The 23,800-nt window shown below is 40.6% G+C and overlaps 1 protein-coding gene across 16 annotated transcripts in view; it reads left to right on the top strand.

Moving 5' to 3' along the window:
• KCNMA1 (potassium channel, calcium activated large conductance subfamily M alpha, member 1) overlaps positions 1-23,800 on the top strand; it is a 770,521-nt gene that overhangs the window by 588,404 nt on the left and 158,317 nt on the right. For all 16 annotated transcript variants that reach the window (XM_011974877.1, XM_011974876.1, XM_011974875.1 and 13 more), the window contains one exon: positions 18,854-18,963. In XM_011974877.1, the coding sequence (XP_011830267.1) occupies positions 18,854-18,963 (110 nt within the window). The remainder of the gene's footprint in view (positions 1-18,853; positions 18,964-23,800) is intronic.

Below are 23,800 nucleotides of genomic sequence, written 5' to 3'. Positions count from 1 at the left end.
TAAATTTGTTAAGGTGCATTTTATGGCTCAGAATGTAATCTGTCTTGGTGAATGTTCCAGGTGAGCTTAAAAAGAATGTATATTCTGCTGGTGTTGGGCAGAATGTTCTATAAATGTCAATTAGCACCAGTCGGCTAATGGTGTTGTTCATTTCTTCTATACCCTTGCTGATTTCCTGTCTACTAGTTCTGCCTCTTACTACGAGAAGGATGCTGAAGTTTCCAGTTATAACTGTGGATTTGTCTATTTTAGTTCCTTCAGGTTTTGCTTTGTGTGTGTTTGAAAGTCTGTTAAGTGCATATACTTTAGATTGTTATGTTTTCTTGGTGAATTGACCTTTTTATCATTATATATTATCCCTATATCCTTGTAATTTTCTTTGTTCTGAAGTCTACTTTATCTGATATTAATATAATCACTCAAGCTTTCTTTTTTGATTGGTGTTTTCATGCAAAACAGTATATCTTTTCTCATTCTCTTTTGTTTGAACCAAACCTATCTTTAAAACTTAAGTGATCTTCTTATAGACAGTTTATAGTTGGGTGATTTTTAAAAAATCGATTCTTTGAATGTCTCTTTCTTGATTGGTTGTATTAGATAATTTATCTATAATATTATTATTTATATGTTTGGATTTAGGCCTAATATTTTATTTGCTTTCTGTTTGTTTCCTCTGTTTTAGTTTTGAAAATTAGACTAATTTTTCAAAACCTTTGAACTCTCTTCTTTCTTCTTTTGAATTATTTTGAACATTTTCAGAATTTTATTTTGTCTGTGGTGTTTATTATTATACTTCTTTATATAGTTTTTTAAAAATTGATTTCTCATGGGATTGTAATGTACATACTTAACTTTTTAAGTCTACTTGGATTCAATGATTTGCCTCTTTAAGTGAAATGTAGAACCCTTACCAAGCTATAGGTTTCTTTACCCTCCCCATTTTATGTTATAGTTGTATTATGTATTATAGCTGTTGTAAACTATATCGTTATAATTTTTTTGCTTTTATCTATCTATTTTAAAGAGTTCAAGAGAAGTATAGTCTCTTATATTATTCTAATATTATTAATGTTGTTGTTTTCTCTTTGTTTCCTTCATTTTGTTATAATTCCTGTTCTGTTTGTCCAACTTATGTTAGCAGTTCCTTCAGAGACATGCTCTGGCAACAAACACTGTTTTCTGTCATCTGAAAATATCTTTATTTCACTTTCATTACTTAGGGACATTTTGGTGGATATAGAATTCGGGGTTCAACGTTTTAAAAGTGTTGTTCTATTTTCTTCTTGCCTCCATTGTTTCTGATGAGAAATCCATAGTCATTTGAATTGTTGTTACCTATAAGTAATGAGTCATTTTTCTCCCATTGCTTTCTAGATTTTCTTTTGTCTTTAGTTTTCTGTTGTTTGATTACAGTGTGTCTAGGCATTATCCTTTTGGGTTTATCCTGTTGGAGTTCATTGAAATTCTTCAACTGCTAGGTTTGTCTCTGGGTAAGTTTGAGAAGTTTTCACTTATTGTTTCCTCAATTTTTTTTTTTTCTGCACCATATTCTTTCTGCTTTCCTTCTAGGATTCCTATGACGCAGATGCTAAATCTTTTTCTAATGTATCAGAGGACCCTAAGGCTCTGTGTGAAACTTCTCAATACTTTTTCCTCTCTGTTGTTGAAATTACACAATTTATATTGATCTAGCTTCAAGTTCATTGACTCTTCGCTCCATCATCTTTGCTCTGTTGTTGAGCCCATTCAGTGAGTGTTTCAGTTATTGTATTTTTTGTTATTGTATTTTTTAATTGTAGTATTTCCATTTGATTTTTAAAATTTTGAATTTTAAATTATGCATCCTGTCTTTTACTTCTTTACAAATGTGTTCTTTCTTAGTTATCAGGAAATAGTGGTTGCTTTAAGGTTTTTGTCAGATATTCCAACATCTGTGTCATCTAGGCGTTGGCATCTGCTGATTGTCTTTTTCCATGCAAGTTGGGATTTTCCTGGGTTACTCCTATGGCAAGTAATTTTTTATTGTGTCTTGGATATTTTAATTTTTTTATTATGAAACTCTGATTCTTATTTAAATTTTATGAGAATGTTGATAATTTTATTTTGGAAGGTAATGACCTGCTTTATTTTATTTTACTTCATTATTATTATTATTATTTTGAGTTGGAGTCTCACTCTGTCAACCAAGCTGGAGTGTGGTGGTGCGATCTCGGCTCACTGCAACTTCCACCTTCTGGGTTCAAGTAATTCTCCTGCCTCAGCCTCCCAAGTAGCTGGGATTACAGGTGTCCACCACCACGCCTGGCTAATTTTTGTATTTTTAGTAGAAACGGGATTTCCATGTTGGCCAGGCTGGTCTTGAACTCTTGGCTTCAGGTGATCCACTCGCCTTGGCTTCCCAAAGTGCTGGGATTACACACATGACCCACTGTGCCCGGCCTGATCTGCTTGATTTTAGGCTGCAGGTTCTTATGAAGCTTCTATGGGTTGTGATTTCAGTGTTAGTTGAGTTTTCAAAGCGTTGGCAGTGCTATTTGGATCTGTCCAATATTGCCCTCAGACTGGGTGGTGGTCTATATTGTAGTTTAGTTCTCATAATCTAAATATGCTGTGTAGGGTCAGTTTCATCCATACACAGTTTAGCATGAGCCCCAGAGTTTATAAACAATTTAGTGACTACTTCCCCATGTCCTCTTTCTGTGTGATCTCTGCAATATTTTCAGGTTCCCTGGGGCCTTCCTTTTTGATCTTTTGATGGAAGGGCTGCTGAGGCTTTAGTTATCCAGCTTTCTGTGTACTTTCTGTGATTGTGTTCACATCTGGGGCCAACTGGTGGAAGGACAGAGAGAGACAAAAAGCAATAGGCTTTTGTTTTCATTCTCTCAGGACCATAGGTTTTTTGGCCAGAGAGGAAAATTCTCCTATCTCCTTTAATCTTTTTCTGGCTTGCATTGTCACCACTGCTACTGCCACTACTAGATGGCTTGTTGTTGGGGCACAGGAGGAGAGAAAAAGAAAGGAAGGAAGGAAAGAAGGAAGAGAGGAAGGAAAGGAGGGAGGAGGGAGGGAGGGAGGGAGAAAGAGTGATTTTCTCCATTTTTTCTAAGAGTTACCTCTCATTAGTTAGTTCTACTGTGAGGCTACTCCTGGAGGTTTTTTGTCCACATCCTGATGATTCCTTCCAGGTTCTGGCCACCTTGAGGTCAGGCTAGAGGATACTAGAAGACAACAGTGGCAAATTCACTGCTGATTTGGTGGTATTTCTAATTCAGGTCTTCTTCCTCAGTCTACCTGCCATTGTTTATTCTCAGTGTCTTCAAATAGCTGCTCCATGCATTCTGTCCAGGTCTTAGAACAGCGTTCAGTGGGAGAGACAGGATGAACTGTGATTGCTCCAACTCACCCAGAACCAGAAACTCAGATATCTCTTTAGCCACCATATTCTATGTTTGCCCTTTACAGCCAGAATGGGGAGAATATTGCCTTTAAGTCAGGGTCATTAGCATCATAGCTTTTTAGCATATTCAATAATCATTCTCTGTGGGGCAAGTTTCAGGTAGTTCACCTTTTTTTTTTTTTTTTTTTTTTTTTTTTTAATCAGAGCCTATGAATACTATAATTCAGCAAACTGCATTACAATGGCATCCGGTGTGTCTCCTGGTAGAACAATGTGAAGTGGCCGTTTCAACTTCAAACTCATTTGACTGATTTAGAGAAACTTAGGGGCACCTGTAACATGGCACTGAGATCAATTTAGGCAGCCATCTGCCATCTTGAAAAATGGCATGCAATAAAACATTTGAACTGAGTATAATATTTATAGTTTTTATCATTAACTGCCACATGTATTTCATGGTAACAAGAGTGATGCAGTCCCAGTGATTAGGGTTTCATGTTCAGATAAATACAGGGGTCCTGTCTTGATGGCTGTACTCTGTATGCACTGGAGGATGGGAAGTGGATGGAACTAATTGATGTCTATGAGCGAGAGTCATCACTTCCTCTCTTTTTTCCATACCCTGTAAGTAGATAGGGTACTTCTGCTCACAGAGAAGTAACATATATCTCTGTGCCCACTGATGCTGGTGTGCCGAAGCTCTTTGTTGTCAGTCTGGCTGTGGAAGTCTGTTTATTCCTAGCATACCTATGGCATTGCTTTTTAGGGTGATGGATTCTATCCATTTCTCCTTTTTCTAGACTGGGACAAAATAGGTATAATTTCTTAAGGAGCTTCTGTTGATTTCTTGTTTTGGCTAAAATTTGGCAATGAGAAGGACATTTGTATCTGTGGTTGAGTATTTTTTTTCCTTCTCCTTGAATAGACTAGAGAGGTGAGAACAAGTGAAAGAAGAATATTTGATGCCCCTTCAGAATGGGATTGGGTATCCCAGTCTAACTGGGATTAAATTTGATCATCTGAAGATCTCGGATTGTATTTCCCTGCCATATGTACCCAAGGACCCCTATGTTATCCAAAGTTGCTACCACAGCCCTCACTCTTCCTGCTATCCCTGGCTTGTGAAGTGTGATGGTGGTTGTGTGGCTGTGCAGTGGGCAGGAGGATGGGACAGGGCGAGGATTATGAGACTCTGATTAGGACATGATTTGCTGTAAGACCTGGGGAAGGTCTTACAGCCTCTCTGAGTTCCCTATTTGCCTGCAGTAAAAAATGGAAGAGCTTGTGGCATTTTTGAAAGATTATCCATATATGAAAGCACCTACCCCTCAGCCTATAAATTCTCTCCTTCCACTTTCTTAGGAGATGGAGGTAGATACTGTTTGGCTTTCTATTTGAGGTGAGATTTGAGACTAGGTCAGAAGTGGATCACTGATGGGAGAAGATAGAGGAATAAACCTGATATAAAACCACCCTCTACGGTGGCATAAAGGCATCCCTACCTACAGTGCTTACAGTTTTGTGTTGCCAACACTTTTGTAAATGACTGATGTCGGGGAAGGTCCCTGGAGCTCTTTGTGGTGAGATACGGAGTCAGCAGAATTTTCTGACTGAATACATTTTTTAGGGCGGCAGCATTGTTCATCAACCTAAATGACACTGGTTTTCCCAACCCCCTCAGCCTCTCTGAAAATTCACCCTCCACTCCCTAAGGCTAGATGATTTTGTCTGCATGGATAGGTGAGAACTAGGTGCATCTGTCTAGTTTTTCCCAGTCCTCTGCAACAGTGAAGATTTGCTGACTATTCTTTCCCATATGTTAATGAAAACCCATCCAGCAAGTGCAGCTTTGCCCAGGGAGAGCCCTGCAGTGGCGTTGACTGGAAGGAGAACAGCTGTGTGCTGGAATGAGTTACCTCAGTGGATAGAAATGTATTTGACTTGAACTTGCTTATGGGACAAGTGAGCATAGGGACAGGGAGGGTTCTCTTTACCCAAACAGGATCATAGCAAGTCCTCTCCCTCTTCCCATCTTATACCAACTGCAGGGTGATGGCCTGCCTGGCAGTTTTCTGGGGATGCTGAACTACAATGAGTGGTAAAACATGCTAGAAATGCAACGAGAAATAGAAAAGTGTGCTTCCCAGAACTCTTATCAGGAGGCAGAAAGTTTGAGATCACTTTGAATACTTTAATAAGGTATTTGAGGGAATACTTTGATAAGGCTTTGGGCTAGGAGGGTTGAGTCCCCTCCTCCCAAGTGGCATGTTCAAGCAATGACAGATGTTTTATAACTTGCTTTCTAAAAAGCATGGGTCTGCTTGACTGCAAAACTTTTCTTTTGCTAAATATGCAAAATTGGGCTCAAGATTGAATTACTAGGGTCAGTAGAGACTGAGGATTCTAACCAGGGATCATTCCTCTCTCTATCACCCCACCTAGTGCTCTGCCTCTCCTCCAAATACAAACTGAACAAGTATTTTTAAAAATAATATTTTGAACAAGTTCTTTTATTTTTTAATTTTTTTAAGCACACTCATCCTGTGAACCAAGGATATGCCAGGTATCCATTCAAAATCAGTCTTGGAGGCAGGGCTGGAAGTGAGTAGCAAAGCCATTTGATAGGAAGGAGAATGAGAGATAAGAATAGTGTGTAGGGAGTACTAACTGAGAGATGTGGGCAAATGTCTAGTGCAGGAACTACCAGGAGTTAATTCATTCTGATTATCAGGGTCCTGCTTGCCCAGGGCTCCATTCAGAAAGCCAGGCTGGGTGATCCTACATCACATTAATGGTGCTACCCACACATGATCCATTTTCTATTTTGGGAGATCATCATGTCTCCTCCAAATATCAACTTCTCCCTTATCATCATATCTACCCAGAGTTCACTTGCTGGCCATTAGGAAAGTCCATGGGTGGTAGGGAGGACCTCCAGAGAACACTGCTATCTTTTAGGGACAAACTCAGGCTGCTTAATGTTTCTCTTCAATTCAGAGAACCACTGGATGATCACTGATGTTCCAGCCTTTTCTGGCAGCAGCTAAGCAATAGGAAGCCATGAATCACAGGCCCCACATCTAATTGGCATAGTTTCTTTGTCTGAACAGTAGAGCTATCTTGCCTATCATCACCATCATCAGCATCATCAGCATCATCACTATCACTCATTACTTATAATGACAGCTGACATTTATAGACTGTCGACAAGGTACACACTCAATAAATGCCAGCTTTTAGTATGATGAGAATACATGCTCACCTGTGTGCAGCAAGTACTCCACAAATGTTAGCTATTTGCCAGGCACCCTGCTAAGCACTTTACATGCACCACCTCATTTCGGCTGCCTTCCTAGGAGGTAGGTACTAGTGTTGCTCTCGTTTTGCAGGTGAAGGGAATTAAGGCTTGGCGAGGTTATGCTCCTTGGCTCAGGAGCACATGATGAGGCTGGAATTTTTTGATGCCAGAGGCTGCATGAACTTAGGCACTTCCCTACTGTACTCAGTGAGCACTCAGGATCACGGTTTCCTCCTCAAAGGAAAACTGCTAAGCCCAGCTAAATACCTCAGCAATTTATAGGCTGCCCACTTTCAATCTCTGAACCAAATGTCTTTTTGATGAGGCCTAAAATCCACTCTAGGAAACCGCAGAAGGGAATTTCTGAAATCGCTTCTAACTTCCTGTGAAAATATTCTCTAACTGGCAAGAGATTGTCCAGATAACGATGAATACACAATAAAGCTGGTGCTTCTGCCTTTGCTACCTGGCTCACAAATAACCCATTTGGCTTCCCAATCACTCTGATACCTAAAACTAGCAGAATTTATGCTCGCGGCTGGAATGGCTCTGTTCAGCCAGAAAGCAAAAGTTTATGACCGAACCCTTTGCTCTGAAATGAAATCTAGTCTCTTTGGCGCGACTTTATTAGGCCATATTGTACAGCGATAGGAGACATAAGTACCCAGAATCTGCTGTCACTAAAACGGGACTGGGTTGGCAAGCATTTTCGTCCTCACACTCAATACTGTGTCCTAAAATGGGAAAGTTGAATAGAAATTAGGGATGCAAATCAGGGCTGTTTTCTGAAACTTTATTTTTAATTGAATTCAATATAGTCATGTCATTGCTTCTGTATCTACACAACCCACATTCCAATGGAGATTAAGCTATTATTGGGGTCACTGCATCAATGGAGAGAAACTAAGTAGGTAAATCTGGACCCCTGAAATATTATTTAGGCTAATTATCACAACAGCCCAAATACTTGGATACACATCTTGTGCTTAATTATCTAAAAGCTTTCTCTGTAACTGGCTCCAATATCTAGCAATAGTTCATGGAAAGCATTCTTTTTCATCTCCGGTTCAAATCCTTTAGGCTGTAATCTATTCTTCTGAATCTCTGATCCTCAAGGCATCAGGAGAATACTTGCCCCTTATTCTTCAGTGTCTTTGGGAACAGCTGCTTGCTTCTCAAAGTGTAGTCGTTCTACGGGAAGCATCAGTATCTTCTGCGAGCTTGGTAGAAATGCAGACTCATAGACTTGACCCCACCCCAGGACTAACACATGAGAAACTGGATTTTACCAAGACCCTTGGGTGATACACATGCATATCAAAATATAGAAAGCACTGGACTGCATGTTTCAAAGGACTTATTATTAAGTAAGCCCTCAGACACATCCACAGGTGAGACCTTGTCATTTGTTAACAGCAGTGGATGGTGGGATTCTCACCAAACTGTCTAAAATAGTAAAGATCCTTCAAGGGCACAGGCAACTCTCTAGTTTTTTGTGTTAACAAAAGCAAGCTCCTCATTCCTATGTGGATTCAAATGTTCTTTCTAACTCTTTTCCTCTTCTCCCAGTTTTTTTTTTTTTTTTTTTTTGTAAAGATTGTTTTGGCCTCAATTTTAGAATTTAGGAGTAATGAACTTGCTAAATATCACCTTCCCTGGGCTCAGTCTACTTCCTGTTGAATTGCTGTTTGACTTTACTTTGGAATCCAAAAAATGAAGACAAGGAGAAGACAAGGAGGGCTGAGTCACAAGGGGAAGATAGAATAGGCATGAGATGGGGAGGGACGGGGCTTCCTCTCCCAGAGGAATGCAGGCGGGACTTCTAGCTAGTAGGAATAACTCCAGTTAGATTGGTGGCAATATACCAGTTCTTGAGAGTTTTGTCTTTCAAATTCAAGCCTCCAAGTTATTGGATTTAGAATTTAGAAAACCATAAGCCACTTGCTAAGAAGCCCAAGATGTTCCGTAATGAAAAATTTCCCAGAAAATATTGTTCATAGTAAGAAGTTTTTTTGGAAGTGTAAAAATGACCCAGTTATACATACTCCCTGGTAGATCCTAAGAGTGCAGAATTTTTTTCCACACTCAGAAGCAGAATTGGTTGACTTCATGTCCCACTAAATGCTGTGAAGTTATTCATGCTTACTTATGATTAGGTGCCTGGAAAAATTGTTCTTGTTTGTTTAGGTCTCTTTCTCCAGTTTTATCTTGCTTAGTTCAACTCAGCAGATATTAACTCAGCACCTCTTATTTGCAAAGTACTGTGCTGCTTGTTCTAGAAGATACAGAGCTGAGTAAGACAGCCCTTCCTTTAAGGAGCTTTCAGTCCATACGGAAACGGAATTCTACTTCATTGTAGTTCTCTTCAGATGTCAGGGGAATCAAATGCTGTGATGGTACTTAACGCTAATCACCACACATGGAGCACTTACTAAGTGCCGAGTACTGTTCTAAGCATTCTGTACTGATCATCTCATTCAGCCCTCACTGCCTCCTGAGAGATGTGTGCAGTTACTATTCCCATTAAAGCAGGGACAGCACAGCACATTGGTGAAATGAGGAAAGGCCTCAGAGAGGAGGTAGTCTATGACTTGAAAGTTACAGGAAGCATTGGATTATGACAACTGAAAAAGGTCATAGAGAGACATATTTGTGATAGAAGGGTCAAGGGAAACAGAGATTTCAGGATGGGAAGTCAGGAGAGGAAGTTTTTAGATTAGCATATCCCATCTTCTTGAGCTGCTTCTTGAAATAAAGGATTCTGTGATGAAATATCATGTTCTGGCTGGGCTCAGTGGCTCACGCCTGTAATCCCAGCACTTTGGGAGGCCGAGACGGGTGGATCACGAGGTCAGGAGATCGAGACCATCCTGGCTAACATGGTCAAACCCCGTCTCTACTAAAAATACAGAAATAGGCCGGGCGCGGTGGCTCAAGCCTGTAATCCCAGCACTTTGGGAGGCCGAGACGGGTGGATCACGAGGTCAGGAGATCGAGACCATCCTGGCTAACACGGTCAAACCCCGTCTCTACTAAAAATACAAAAAACTAGCTGGGCGAGGTGGCGGGCGCCTGTAGTCCCAGCTACTCGGGAGGCTGAGGCAGGAGAATGGCGTGAACCCAGGAGGTGGAGCTTGCAGTGAGCCAAGATCGCGCCACTGCACTCCGGCCTGGGTAACAGAGCCAGACTCCATCTCAAAAAAAAAAAAAAAAAAAAAAAAAAAAACACAGAAACAAAATTAACCGGGCATGGTGAAGGGCGCTTGTAGTCCCAGCTAGTCGGGAGGCTGAGGCAGGAGAATGGCGTGAACCCAGGAGGTGGAGCTTGCAGTGAGCCAAGATCGCGCCACTGCACTCCGGCCTGGGTAACAGAGCCAGACTCCATCTCAAAAAAAAAAAAAAAAAATTCATGTTCCCCTCTTGGAGATTTACAGTTCCTCTTGTCATGTTAAATACTCTAAGGAGCATTGTACTAAAAGTAAAATAATAAAATTAAATAAAACAAGTTGGCTTTGTTAAATTCTGTGCTTCCCAAGTTTATTTCATTCATTCAGAAACTATTATTGAGCTATGACTATGTTCCACGCATGGTTCCAGGCAGTGGAGATTCAGGTAAAAATCTGTGCCTTTGACATTTCCCACATTCTAGTAGGGGCCACTACAGAATCCCCTCCCCATTCTCCTTTGTTTCAGATAACACCTGCTATTAAGTTTTGTCAAGTTCATTCTGTGAAGTATTAGTTGAGAATAATTCTGCCTTTCTGGAGCAGTGGAAATTGTGGGAAGTTAGATTTTTAAGACAGAGTGGTGCCATGTTGTGAACCAGCACAGTTCCAAGTGTGGTCCATGGTCCATGGATGGGGACTGTGAGCTGTTTGATACTCATCCATGATGAGTTAGGTACAGAAGATGAGAGTAAGTGCTTAGAAACTTTCAGAGCAATTGGATGGATTAATTTTATATGGGTTGTGAATCTATGATAAAAATTTTGAATTTGTACCTCACGTATTATCTTTTCATTTTATTTTTTTGTAATTCTTATTGATTGATTGATTGATTGGTTGTCTCATCATGTCGCGCAGACAGGTCTCAAACTCCTCGGCTCAAACGATCCTCCTGCCTTGGCCTTCCAAAGTGCTGGGATTACAGGTGTGAGCCAGTGCCTGGCCTGTAATTCATTTTTATTAGACTTTGCAAAAAAATGGATATTAGAAATAAAAGCTAAAACCTGGTCCCTCACCTTAGATGGGGTGAGAAGGGCTGCCCTGGAAAACCCTGCATACGAAGCTGAACTATCCTGAGGTTGGTTTGGCAGACACCTGCCTGAGAACATTTACTTCCTGCTCAATTTACCCAAGTAATTATTTTCAGTGGTATTTTTAAGAAACCTTATTATTTGAAGGACATGTAAAGATGTTCTTTACTATTAGCAAGGTTGCAAAACGAAATTCCTATTTGAACAGACAGTGAATAGACCCATCTTTAAAAAGGTCTCTTAACTGTAAACATAGAGAGAAACAAAACATTTCTCTATATTGGAGAGAAAATTAAGGAGAGGGTGGCAAAATCTTCTACGCGTTAAAAAGAAAGGACCAGTTTTCTGCCACATGTGTAACACTTTAAAAAAATTTCTCAATAATTATTATTTTAAAAAGTTCTCATATCACTCTTGCTGTTAACCCCTCCTTTACCTTCATTTCCTCGGGCACTCTGTCTTTCCAGAAATAATCCTGGTTGGGATAATGGAGTGAGGGTGCCATGTATTCTGGCACTGTCTTTTAATCTGTCTCTGAACACCTCATGTGGGCTGATTCTTTTTTCATAGTGTCTGATGGAAGAAATCTCATTTGATAGTCTGCAGCCTGCTTGTCTGGGAGTAAGAGATTTGGCCCAAGTCCACTCCGAAATTAATATTTGGAGTTGTTTATTTATTTGTTCATGGCTTAAGCAACCAGTTTTCTGGCATTCCATCAAATCCCCCCAAAATTGTTTTAACTGACATTGTCCTGAAGCCTTTGGAAAAATCTGAGATCTTTTTGTCCTATTCACACATTCTGAAAAATGCTCTCTGAAATAGGCCATAATTGTGGAATGCCAAATTGTTATGGAGTCCCTGAAATCCAAGCAACTTTCAGAAAGGCAGCTGAACTGAGTCCACATCCAAGAAGTTCAGCGTTGAGATGCAGTTTGGCACAGAGAAGAAATACATTCTGAAAAGGTGCAAATCACTATTCTCTTCTGCTTTCTTCCTTTGGCTTCAGCTTGATCACTAGTTCGCTCCACCCCAGAAAGCTGTGCAGCGAGGCATTCTCTGTGCTGGCACCATTTGGACCTCAGCTAGCAAGACTCAAACATTTCATTTTGTTTATTCTATGAATTGCTTTTAGGATTTGCAATTATACTGAAGAACGAAGAGGCTGAGAGGTGGAGAAGGAGATAACCTCATGCCCTTTGATAAAAACTGGGGCAAGTTTGTTGACATTGGAACATAGAGGGAAATAGAGGAGGAGAGAATCTGACAAGTCCCATGATGAAGTCTTCTTAATGCCTTGCTGGCCTTAACATCAAGAAATGAGAAAACGCAAGATTCAATTAAACTTTTCCCCTTGACAGAGCATGCTGTTGAGGAATGGATACAAATTTCCCTCCATCCATTTTAGTAACCAGCCCAAACATTCATCAACTAGAGCCCATCAATTTTATTTTCATGTTTAGTATTGTAGGCAAAGACTTGACACATTTTGTGGGGTTTTCTTGGGGGGTGGGGTCAAGACAACTATGTTTTAACGGCATCTGAGATATGCCAGTCAGTTCATATGACTGCATTCTGTTTCAGACAATCTTATTATAAAGGACAGTGACAATGTGTTGTGTAATTTATATATAAATAAATATTCATTCAAATGTGGCTAATTCTTATTAAGCACTTCTAAGATTTAAAACTGTGGATCCTTTACAAGAAGAATATTCACTGAAAATTCAGATAGACTTTTTAAAAACAGTAAATGTAATAAGTTCTTGTGAATACACTAACCTTCTACTAACCGTTTTGGGCAGTGTTAGTGTGTATATGTTACGAGTCATCTCTTCTTATTGCAGCTATTCACATAATGGTCATTGGTTTTTTATAATTTCCTTTTAGTTCTTTACTTTTGATATGCATACTATAATATATATTTGGATTAAAAGAGTATGCCTGTTTTCAATTAAATAAGGACTGGTATATGACAGTCTTTGGAATTATTTGTATGACTTCACGGGTAGAGATGGACTTTTGCAAGATTATTTGGCTGTAATCAACACAGTTATTCAGACTCTTTACTGGGAACAGAAATCATGACGGCTGTAACACCCTCCCAGCCAGGAGAGTTGAATTTTTCACATTCACCGGGCTGTTAGCATTAGAGAAACACAGTTTCACTCTAATCAGAGGAAGCATAAAAAATAAAAGGCATCATTACCAACCCACCATTAGTGACACATGCAGAACCTGGGATCGGGAAGGTGTGACTTCCCACGGAGCCAAGGCTGAGGTTTCCAGTTGGAGGGTATATTTGATGGGGGAGCTGTCTGCCCACGGATTGGTGTGAAACCATTTGCTTGGGAGGTTCAACTAGACTGGTTGAAAAATTAGATAATGAAGAGTAGATAAATAAGACAGTAAGAGGTGTAGGCAAGCTAGTTCATCGGCTCAATCCCCTGTTCTCACTGATGATCCCGTGTGTATTTGATTAATAAGGACCCACAGAGCATCACCTGCTCATCTTTGCTAGGCACTCTTCTAAAACAGCTGGGGTTTGATGTGACAGCCAAAGGATAAATTGCTGCCTCAGGAAATGCTCTGCCTTTGACTGATTGCTGAATGGCTGGCAAATTAATTCTGGCACCTTTCCCTAAGTCATTTTGGTCCCATTCCTTCATTTTTTCTGCTGAGAAGTGTGTCTTCACATTACAGTTAAAAATACATTGACAACACAAATGTGGGGAACAGCATGTACTATTTTAGGAAAGAAGTTGTAGGCTAGGAAGGTTCCATTTTGTGTGACAGAAACCACACTTTTAGGCTCTGAGAGGGGGCTTGAACCACCCTTTCAGCTAGAGCCAAAATGAATTATTACTCCTTGCTAGATGTCTCTTAAAGTCATGGGCTACAGAGTTTGGGCTTTTGAGTGCTTGACGGGCTTTGGTTTTGAAATTTGATATTAGCCTCTTAGGTACTTGTACACAGCAAATCCTCCCCATCTGCCCAAATCCTAACCCCTCTATCTTTGTGTTGGATGGTTAAGAGTGTGAACTCTGAATCCTGTTTGTACCACAGATTCACTTTGTGACTGTCAGCAGGTTTCTTAACCTCTCTGTGCCTCAGTTTTATCATCTATAAAAGGGGAATTCATAATGACAATAACTCCCTTCACCTGGTCCAGATTTCTTTGTTCACTTTCATTTTCTTAGTATTAAACACAAGGTTTTATTTATTTATTTTAGAGACAGGCTGTCTCTCTGTTGCCCATGCTGGAGTGCAGTGGTACAATCATAGCTCCCTGCAGCCTTGAACTCCTGGGCTCAAGCTATCCTTCTGCCTCAGCCTCCTGAGTAGCTGGGACTACAGGGGTGTGCTACCACACTTGGCAAATTTTTTAATTTTTTGTAGAGATGGGGTCTTGCTGTGTTGCCTAGGCTGGTCTCAAACGTCTAGCCTCAAACTTCCTGCCTCAGCCTTCCAAAGTGCTGGGATTACAGGTGTGGCCAATGATTTAAATTCAATATATTTTGCACTGACTTTTTTTTCTGTCTAAGAATGCATTGTATGAGAAATGTACACTTTTGTTTTTGCTTTTCAAAAATAAGTCGAAGATATCACACTCGAGACTTAGAATAATAACCTTGATAGAAGGTGACAATTTCAGCCCTTGGGTCGGTATAAAAACTGAGGTTCTGTTGCTGAGTTTGCGATGCACTATGATGTCATGACTCTGGGTTCTCACTCCTGACTCGTCTGATATGATCGGCCTATTCCTGTCCTTTTTCTGGCATGACTTAAGGATTAAATGGTCTCAGTATTAATTATAATTACTGATTCTCCTGCTCTTATGTTTTACATAAGGGTTTTAAAAATCTTTTTAATGGTGATAAAATACTCATATAAAATTTGCTGTTAATCATTTTTAAGCATGTAGTTCAGTGGTACATTCACATGGTTGTGTGACCATCACTACCATCCACCTCCGGAACTCTTTTTATCTTGTAAAATGGACACTCTGTCTCAGTTAAACAATGATTCCCCATTCCCTCTCCCTCCAACCCCTGGCAACCACCATCCTACTTTCTGTTTCTATGCATTTGAGGACTCTAGGTACCTCATATAAGTGGAATCATAACATAGTTGCCCTTTTTGTGATTAGGTTTTTTCAATTAGCATAATGCCTTCAAGGGTCATCCATGCTGTAGCATGTGACAGAATTTTCTTCTTTTTTAAGACTGAATAATATTCCATTGTAAATTATCAGACTTTGTTTATCTAGTCATCTGGCCATGGACACTTGGGATGCTTCCACCTCTTGGATATTATGACTAATGGTGCTGTGAGTGTACAAATGTCTCTTAGAGATCTTTCTGCCATTTCCTTTGAATATATGCCTAGAAGTGGAATTATGAATCCAGTGGTAATTCTATGTTTAATTTTTTGAGGAACCACCTTACTGTTTTCCACAGTGGCTGTGCCACTTTACATTCCCACCAACTACATACAGTGCTTGAGAAGATGACAGTGTAATTCAATTAGCAATTTTAGCCTCTTTTAAAAGTGAAATTCCTTTACCAGAAACCTCAAAAACATATTGACTATCCATATGGAAATAGTGTTAAAGATGTGGAAATCTTAAACAGATGGCGATGACAACGGATTTAAATGCCCCAGCATTTATTCAGTTGATTCGATGCCACTAGGTCTAGTGTGTAGAGGTTATCTGCAGGTCTACACAAGGATGTGGAAGAGGCATTTTGTTTTCTAGAACATTCTGTACTTTTTTCTACTTATTTGACTTTTAGTCCTCAAGCATTTCTGATTAGCCACAAAGGCAAACTTGCAGGAAAAATGATATGGAAAAATCATTAAAAGTCAGATATATGTGGTCAGGTATATCATAATCAGATATATCTGGTGCTTTCTCCAGCAAAGATAAAAATATGGGGAAGTAAATACCAGTTTTGATTTAATCAGAAACTAGAACAGATCCTAAGATGGAAAATATGTGCAATCAATAATTGCTGAATGAATGACTCAATAGAATAATTTTTGCTAAATTCAAAACAAACATGAATGATATTGTTACCCTACAAAGAATGTGTTCCTTCTTATTTAAAAAGTTTAGTGATTCACCTACAATAAAATTTGGTATAAAGAATAGCTTCATTAGGACACAAAGGCATGAAATTCTGACCAAAACTAAAAGAACCTTGTTAAAACCACATTAATTGAGGAATACCACCAATGATTGATAATAAAGGTTTATATTTTCATTATTTTTGATAATCAGTTGTTGTATTTAAATTAGACCATAAACAACACATTATAAAAGAACATATATGAAAAGAATAGGCCGAATTCTTTTACTTCAGGAATACTATTTGCCCATAAGGCTCTAGTATAGGGATTTATAATTAGTGAGACCTCATATAGTATCCCATTCATTAATAAAACAAATATGCTAATACTGTTTCCCAAATATTCTATATTCCAACATTTTTTACTAAGGCAGATTAGGCTTTCTTCAAATTAGTTAGAGTTAGTGACCTTTGCTTATAAGTCAAGCATATCTTTTATTCAAAAAAAATTATTGAGATCCAATGGTTTGGAGAAATTAAAAAGTTCATGCTTAGCTAAACACATTGCAGTTAATTTTTAAAATCATACCATTTAGCAATAGAATTGGTTGAGTGACTTTTTTTTTTTAAAGACCCCACTCTGGGGAAGGCCAATTTGTAGATAAACAGCTCATACCTAGCAGCACTGCCTAGCTAATGTCTCACCTGTGGGAGTAGGTTGGAAGCAGCTCAAACAAATGAGGTTAACCTACATAATCTAATCACCCAGACTGAGCAAAAAAACAGACAGAAAGCACAGAGTCGGGGGCCTTCAGTTTATTTCTAAATTTTTTCCGGCTTTTGTATGCTGGAGTGTCACCAAGTAGATGGTAGGTGTGTCCTTGCCCACTGTTCCTAGGTCCCCTTCTGATCCACTTGTTGCATTTCTCCCAGTTAACTGACTGGCCACAGGCAAGATGCCTTTGAATACAAGATCAGCACAAGACATTCTAAAGAGCCACTTCCTGTTGGCGGGGTGGCTTCCTCTCATCTTCCTCTTACCCAAGCCCCCACTGGAAGGGAAGCCTGAGAGGTTGCAGCCAAAGACACACAGCTTGCCCTCCTTCCCTCAGGGAGGCCTGTGAGATCCCTAAGCTCCCAAAGTGGCTCAACATTCTCCTTGTGATTCACCAGTTTCTAAAGACTGACTCCATTGTAAGCCCGCAGTGGTGGTGCACGCCTGTAATCCCTGCATTTTGGGAGGCCGAGGCCAGCAGATCACTTGAGGTCAGGAGTTTGAGATCAGTCTGGCAAACATGGTGAAACCCTGTCTCTACCAAAAATACAAGAATTAGCTGGGCATAGTGGTACACACCTGCAATTCCAGCTACTCAGGAGGCTGAGGCAAAAGAATCTCTTGAACCCAGGGGGCAGAGATTGCAGTGAGCAGAGATCCCACCACTGCACTCCAGCCTAGGTGACAGAGCAAGACCGTCTCAAAAAAAAAGAACATTTACTACACTGTGAAATCCTTCTAGAGATACCTAGCGTAAAGAGGGTTGCTGGGAAAACCAACTAAACTTGACTACTTAGAGAAAATGCATATTTTAATGAAATTTGGAGCAAGACCTCTCTGAAACTACATTTTACTTTTGTGATACTCCTTTTGAAATTTGGAGCAAGACCTCTCTGAAACTAACATTTTACCTTTTGTGATATTCCTTGTGAGGTCAGAAAAATCTGTCATTTTGTGCAAAGTGGAAATATGCTGTTTCATTATAATATGTACATGCTCATTATAAAAGCCTTCGACAATACAGGAATCTATAGAGAAGAAAGTATCATTCTACCACTCAGAGGTAACAACTGTTAGTGTTTTGATATAAAGCTTCCTAGATTTTTTTTACAGCTTTATAAACACTCAGATAACTATAGGGCATCTAAAAAATAGGATCAGATTATATACACTATTTTATAATGTGCCTTTTTACAGAATTTATACATGAACAGGTATACATTTTCATTATAATTTTTAATTGCTTCTTAGTATTCCATTGTATGTGTGCCATTTATGGTTATTTCCCATTTTTCATGAATAGAAAGGACGTTCTTGTATGTTTTTTTAACCTGTGTTTTCCTGTGTCTTTGCTATGAATACTTAAAACAGATTGTTGTGTAAAATGCTATGTACTTTTACAAATTTTGATAATAATTGCAAAATTGCTCTTCAGAACAGTTGTATCAATTTTCTTGCCCACTAATGTTGTGGGTGAGTGCCCATGTCTCCACACCATTAGAAGTCATACAGATTAAAGACTGGGTACATTGGCTCACACCTGTAATCCCAGGACTTTGAGAGACAGCGGCAGGAGAATCACTTGAGGCTGGGAGTTTGAGAGAAGCCTGGGCAATATAGCAAGACCCTGTATCTAAAAAAAAAAATAGAAAAAGAAAAAAAATTGCCAGGCGTGGTGATGCACACCTATAGTCCCAGCTACTCCAGGGGCTGAGGCAGGAGGATTGCTTCAGTCCAGGAGTTCAAGGCTGCACTGAGCTATGATCCACTGCACTCCCACCCAGGCAACAGTAAGACCCTGTATAAAAAAAAAAAAAAAAAAAAAAGGAAAGAAATCACACAGGTTAAAAAAGAAGTGGTATTTTAGAGGGCACACATTTTATGAATTTAGGGTCACTGAGGGCTTTATATGGGTGCAGAGGCTGTGTTCCTGATTGCCGAAAAGGTCACCATTATCTAACCAGCACATTCATTTGTTTGCCTGAGAGTGTAACTCAGGTTTCCCTTTTACAGCCTACCGTCATATTTTAAACTCTCCGCATGTGTTCCTTTCCTTCAGATTGAGGAAGACACGTGGCAGAAATACTACTTGGAAGGAGTCTCAAATGAAATGTACACAGAATATCTCTCCAGTGCCTTCGTGGGTCTGTCCTTCCCTACTGTTTGTGAGTAAGTGACCATTAACTGGATACTCTTTGGCTCTCAGGGATATCGAATGTGCCCCTTGCAAGAAAGCCTTCCATCTCTGCTGGGTACAGCCGGAGCACTTGACAATTGCTAAGGGTATCCTGTGTGCTCGGCCCCATGTGAGGAACAAAAGGGTGGGTCATCACATGGTCCCCGCCTTGGGAATTTCCACTGGCCCCAGTTTTCTTGACAGGCCTGAGAGTCTTGGACTTGGATTCATCATTTATGCTAACTTATGAACTACAGTTATCCTGCATGCCTCCTGTGATGTAGACACATTTATGAATACAGGCATAACCCCCTGCCTGTCTGATTCTGATAAGGCAAAACAAATCTTGCCAGCCCCTCAATGAAAGGAATTTTAATCTGTCTTCCAATCAAGTCTGATCATAGAGACAACAGAGAAGCTACTGCAATAAAGCCATTCAAAGTGCTTTCACCCTTTGCTGAGGAAATGTGGAACCAAATATACAGAAGGAGGCCTTGAGCCCCCACAGAGGCAACTGCCATGTTATAATAATAACAAGTCTTAGCTTATCTTTCTACTGGCTCAGCAGGATGGATCAAAGCCACCTGCCATGGCCACTGCAGGTAGAATAGATGGTCACCTATGGGGGATGACTTCAAGAGCTCTAGGTGTCTGCCGTGAGGCATGACAGTGCCTCAGATTCCTCACTTAGAATCCTCATGTCTGTAATCACAGCACTTTTGGAAGCTGGGGTGGGAGGATCACTTGAGGCTAGGAGTTCAAGACTAGCCTGGTGTCTTGAACCAGGTGTGTGGTGGCACACACATATGGTCCTAGCTACTCTAGAGACTGGGATAGGAGGATTGCTTGAGCCCAGGAGGCTGAGGCTGCAGTGGGCTATGATTGCGCCACTGTACTCCAGCCTGGATAACAGTGAGATTATATCTCTAAAATAATAAAAAAAAAATAATCTCAGATGTTGAGTTTAAGATGAACAGGCTCTTTGTGCCCATTGAAAACACAAACTCCCTGAGGTTGGTGAAACATTAAGCCTGATCTCCTGACACCTTAGCAAAGGATTTGACAAGTATTCTTCTCACTAGGGAAAAACAGGGGGATCTGGGAGCTCACTGGGCTGAGGAAGAAAAGCCATTTGCTTGGGCTTCCTGCCTACTTACAAACCAAATCACCTTCCCGAAAGAGAGGTCTGAAGACATCCAGACAAAACCGATTGGGCTTTACCACAAAGGAGAGGACAATCCTGGGTGCCCTTGGCCTCCTCTGTATCGCGGTTTTCTTTCTGTATGCAGGAGGGAGGGAGGCGGAGCGCTTGGTGTTTACCTGGAGCCTCCTGTCACTGAACACAGCAGGTGCACTCTGTCAGTCCCTGGGCCCAGACCCTAAGCAATCCAAAATGGTTTGGCTGTTTACTGAAATTTCTCACCCTGTCTCTAAGCGAAAGTTTAAATGCTAAATGGACTGGAAAAATGAATAGGTAATTGATTCGGAAGGAGTTATTTTCTGAAAATGGATGCCCTATTGTGACTCCCATGTGTGCCTTTCTTTGAGAGCTATTTCTCTTCCTGCCACTGAGAGGAGTTAACCATTCAGAGGCATTGGGTCCTGGAACACTGAGGCTGTCCCAGGGGATCTCCCCCTCCTTGGAGCTTGGCCTGCCTAGGATAGAAAGCCCCGGGGGAAAGCAGGCTTTTTAACGGAAGCTAGTTTTATAAAAAGGCAATTGAAGCCTTGTCTTTCTAATGTGGTGGTGGTCTGAGCACAGAGACGAGCTGCCAGCGCCTGCAGGGAGTCTTAGGCTGGTGAGGGCGTCAGCAGGGGCTCCGTCAAGCCCCCTTCCTTGGCTGTGGAGTTTCCCTGGCCTAACTGGTGTTTGTGTCTAACAAGAGTGCTCCCTCCCCAACCCCCAGGCCCTTCTTGCTTTTCCGCCCTTCTCTTACTCTGCTCCTGGTAACTGAATGGGTTCCTCTCACGGGTAACTTGAAGGGTTAGGACTGCTCCCCCTACAGGCTCTAAATGAGATACTTACAAGGTACGTTTGACTACATTAGTGTTTAATTTCATAAAAACTAATTGCTGATATTTCAAAATAGTGGTATTTCACGTAAAAACTAGATTTCTGGCTTCTTTAGAAAATCTAATGTGACAGTGCAAGACCTACATTTCCTCTGAATGCTAATTGGCTCCAGTTTGATGCAGCAAAGGGGTTAGTGTAGTCATGTAGTCACTCCTCCCTGATACCTTAAACCAGACCAGATTCACACATAAATCCCAGGCCTCGCCCTGTGGATGTGTGAGTTTGCCAGCCCTGACCCACTGGGTGGTATGGAACTTCACTGGCCTTCAGCCAGCTCAAGAGCTGGCACTAGTGGCTCTGTGAATATTCCCTTTGATTGATTTTAGTATTTAGAACATGTCCCAAGGAGGAGACAAATTGTTGTCAGATAATTTAGTATTTGCTCAGTAAAGCTTCTGGAATATATATATATCCCACTTCTGGGGGGATATATGTATCCCAAAATATATATATATATATCCCACTTCTGATGTGAGTGAGAATGTGTACAACTTAGTGCTATTATTCGTTTAATACAATGATACAGCAGAGGTAGAAATGATCAATAAAGGAAGGACATTTAATGAGATTTAGGAACATCCCAAAACATTGAAGCTCTCCTCAAGCATTTGATTATCTGGAGGCTTAATTATCTGTGTTTTCTACTTTAAATTAAAGAAAAGCCATAACTCAAAGTTACCAGCAGTTTAATGATAACACTCTTCAATTCAGGTTAATTAAAGCACAGCCGTAATTAGAGTGTAGTGTTGTACATCACTGGGCTGGCACGTAAGTATTTTCATTACAGTAAGAATTGGCTATTCAATTTCAAAATGACATAAAGGATGCCAAAATATATTTTAAGCTGGTTCGCGGAGAAGAAAAAGAATTGGGGAATATTCTGAGTATCATAAAGCACGGATAAAATATACAGATTTTCCGAGCAGTTTCTGTAATTATACGCTGCACTAAAACAATATGCAGCCAATAACATCTTAAAGCATGGAAAGAAATAAATGTGCTTTTTCTCTGGGCTGGCAAAATGCTCCCTTGCAGGGTGGGATTGGGAGAGCTTGGAGTTTTCTCAGAAGCTAGGAGAGTCATTCTATGAAAAGATATGGGAGCAGGATGTAGGGGTGAAATTTGAGGTTGTTTCCCAAGAGAACAGGAAGGGGAACAAAAGAGGCTGTGGAGTCAGAAGGTCCTGCCACCCCAAAAGCTGTCTCTGTGAAAATTTCAAGCCAAGAGATTCTCAGTGTAGCCTTCAGTCTGTGGCTGAAGGCCCAAGAGCCCCTGGCAAATCACTGGTGTAAGTCCAAGGGTCCAAAAGCTGAAGAACTTGGAGTGTGATGTTCAAGGGCAGGAAGCATCCCGCACAGGAGAAAGATGAAGGCTGGAAGACTCCACAAGTCTAGTCCTTCCACATTCTCCTGCCTGCATTATCCTAGCCATGCTGGCAGCTGATTAGATGGTGCCTGTCCAGAGTGAGGATGGATCTACCTTTCCCAGTCCACAGACTCCAATGTTAATCTCCTTTGGTAGCACCTTCACAGATATGCCCAGGAACAATACTTTGCATCCCTCAGTTCAATCAAGTTGACAATATTTAACCATTACAGGTGCTTACCCCAATTTCCTTCTCTGAAATAGGAGTGCTATGACTTATCTGTCAGTACTGGTTAATGTCTTTTCTCCCTCTCCCTCCTCTCCTTTTCTCTCTACCATTTATCTTTCTCGTTGAATATAATAGAAACACTTAGAAAGAAAGAAACACATTGCGAGCTATATGTGTATCCAATTTATATTTACTTTTAACCTTTAGGAAATTCTCTTATCAGTTAGTCACCAATTAAACAGATATTTAATGAATTGGGATATGTGTATCATTGTGCCAAGCTTGGTGCCACTTCTAGAGGAAACTGCCTACTAGATTTGATCAAATATGTGCATGAAAAGACTAATAGCAATACTTACAAATGCCAACAAATGCCAAGTAAAATATTCAGTTTGCCTGGGTTGGCTGCCTCCAGAGTTTACGGTCTGGCTAAGGAACATCTGGCTAAGGTACCCATCCTCAGAAGACCTAGGCACCCACTAATAAGTGCTTTGGTAGATGCACACAGCTGGGATAGAGATGTTGAGAGTTATAGGGACATCTCCCTGTAGGCTGGGGGGACATGGGGGTGCTTCCTGGAAGAGATGACATTTGAGCTGTGTCTTGTCAGGAGTTTTGATTCAGATGGGGGATAAAGAAGGAAGAGGATATTCTAAGTGGAGGCTGCGCCACATAGTACCATAGGGAGCTCTCTCAACACGTAGGTCTCCGAGATTTTCCAGTTAGAGCAAATTGATTTCCTCTTTAGATGAGAGAAAGAGATGCATCAGATTTATTTTGACTTGTGATTTTCTTTTTTGGAAACTGATAACAGTGTTTTTTATGCACACTTGCAAAAGTGAGGGTGCACTCCCCTACCCCAGGGAGGGCAGAGGGGAGGGGAGGGGCTGGACAAGGAGGAACTGCAGGAAACCACAGGTTCAGCAGTTGGGCTGCCTCAAGAACACTGTGTTCTAGGTTCTGAATTTCACGGTGAGCTTGTTAGTTGGTCATTCATCATTTGCAAAATATAAAAGCTGAATTGTATCTGGTTTTACAGCTCAGAGGGGATTAGGACAAAAGATGTATTTAAAATATGGTGTGTGTCTCTCTCTGTCCCTCTGCGGCTGATGGAGCAGTTAAAATTCAGATTTGATGTGGAGTATTTAATGCCTGGGTAACT

This window comes from Mandrillus leucophaeus, unplaced genomic scaffold (assembly GCF_000951045.1).
Source record: "Mandrillus leucophaeus isolate KB7577 unplaced genomic scaffold, Mleu.le_1.0 Scaffold15, whole genome shotgun sequence".
Taxonomy (NCBI): Eukaryota; Metazoa; Chordata; class Mammalia; order Primates; family Cercopithecidae; genus Mandrillus; species Mandrillus leucophaeus.
This window is presented reverse-complemented; position numbering and strand designations above follow the sequence as displayed.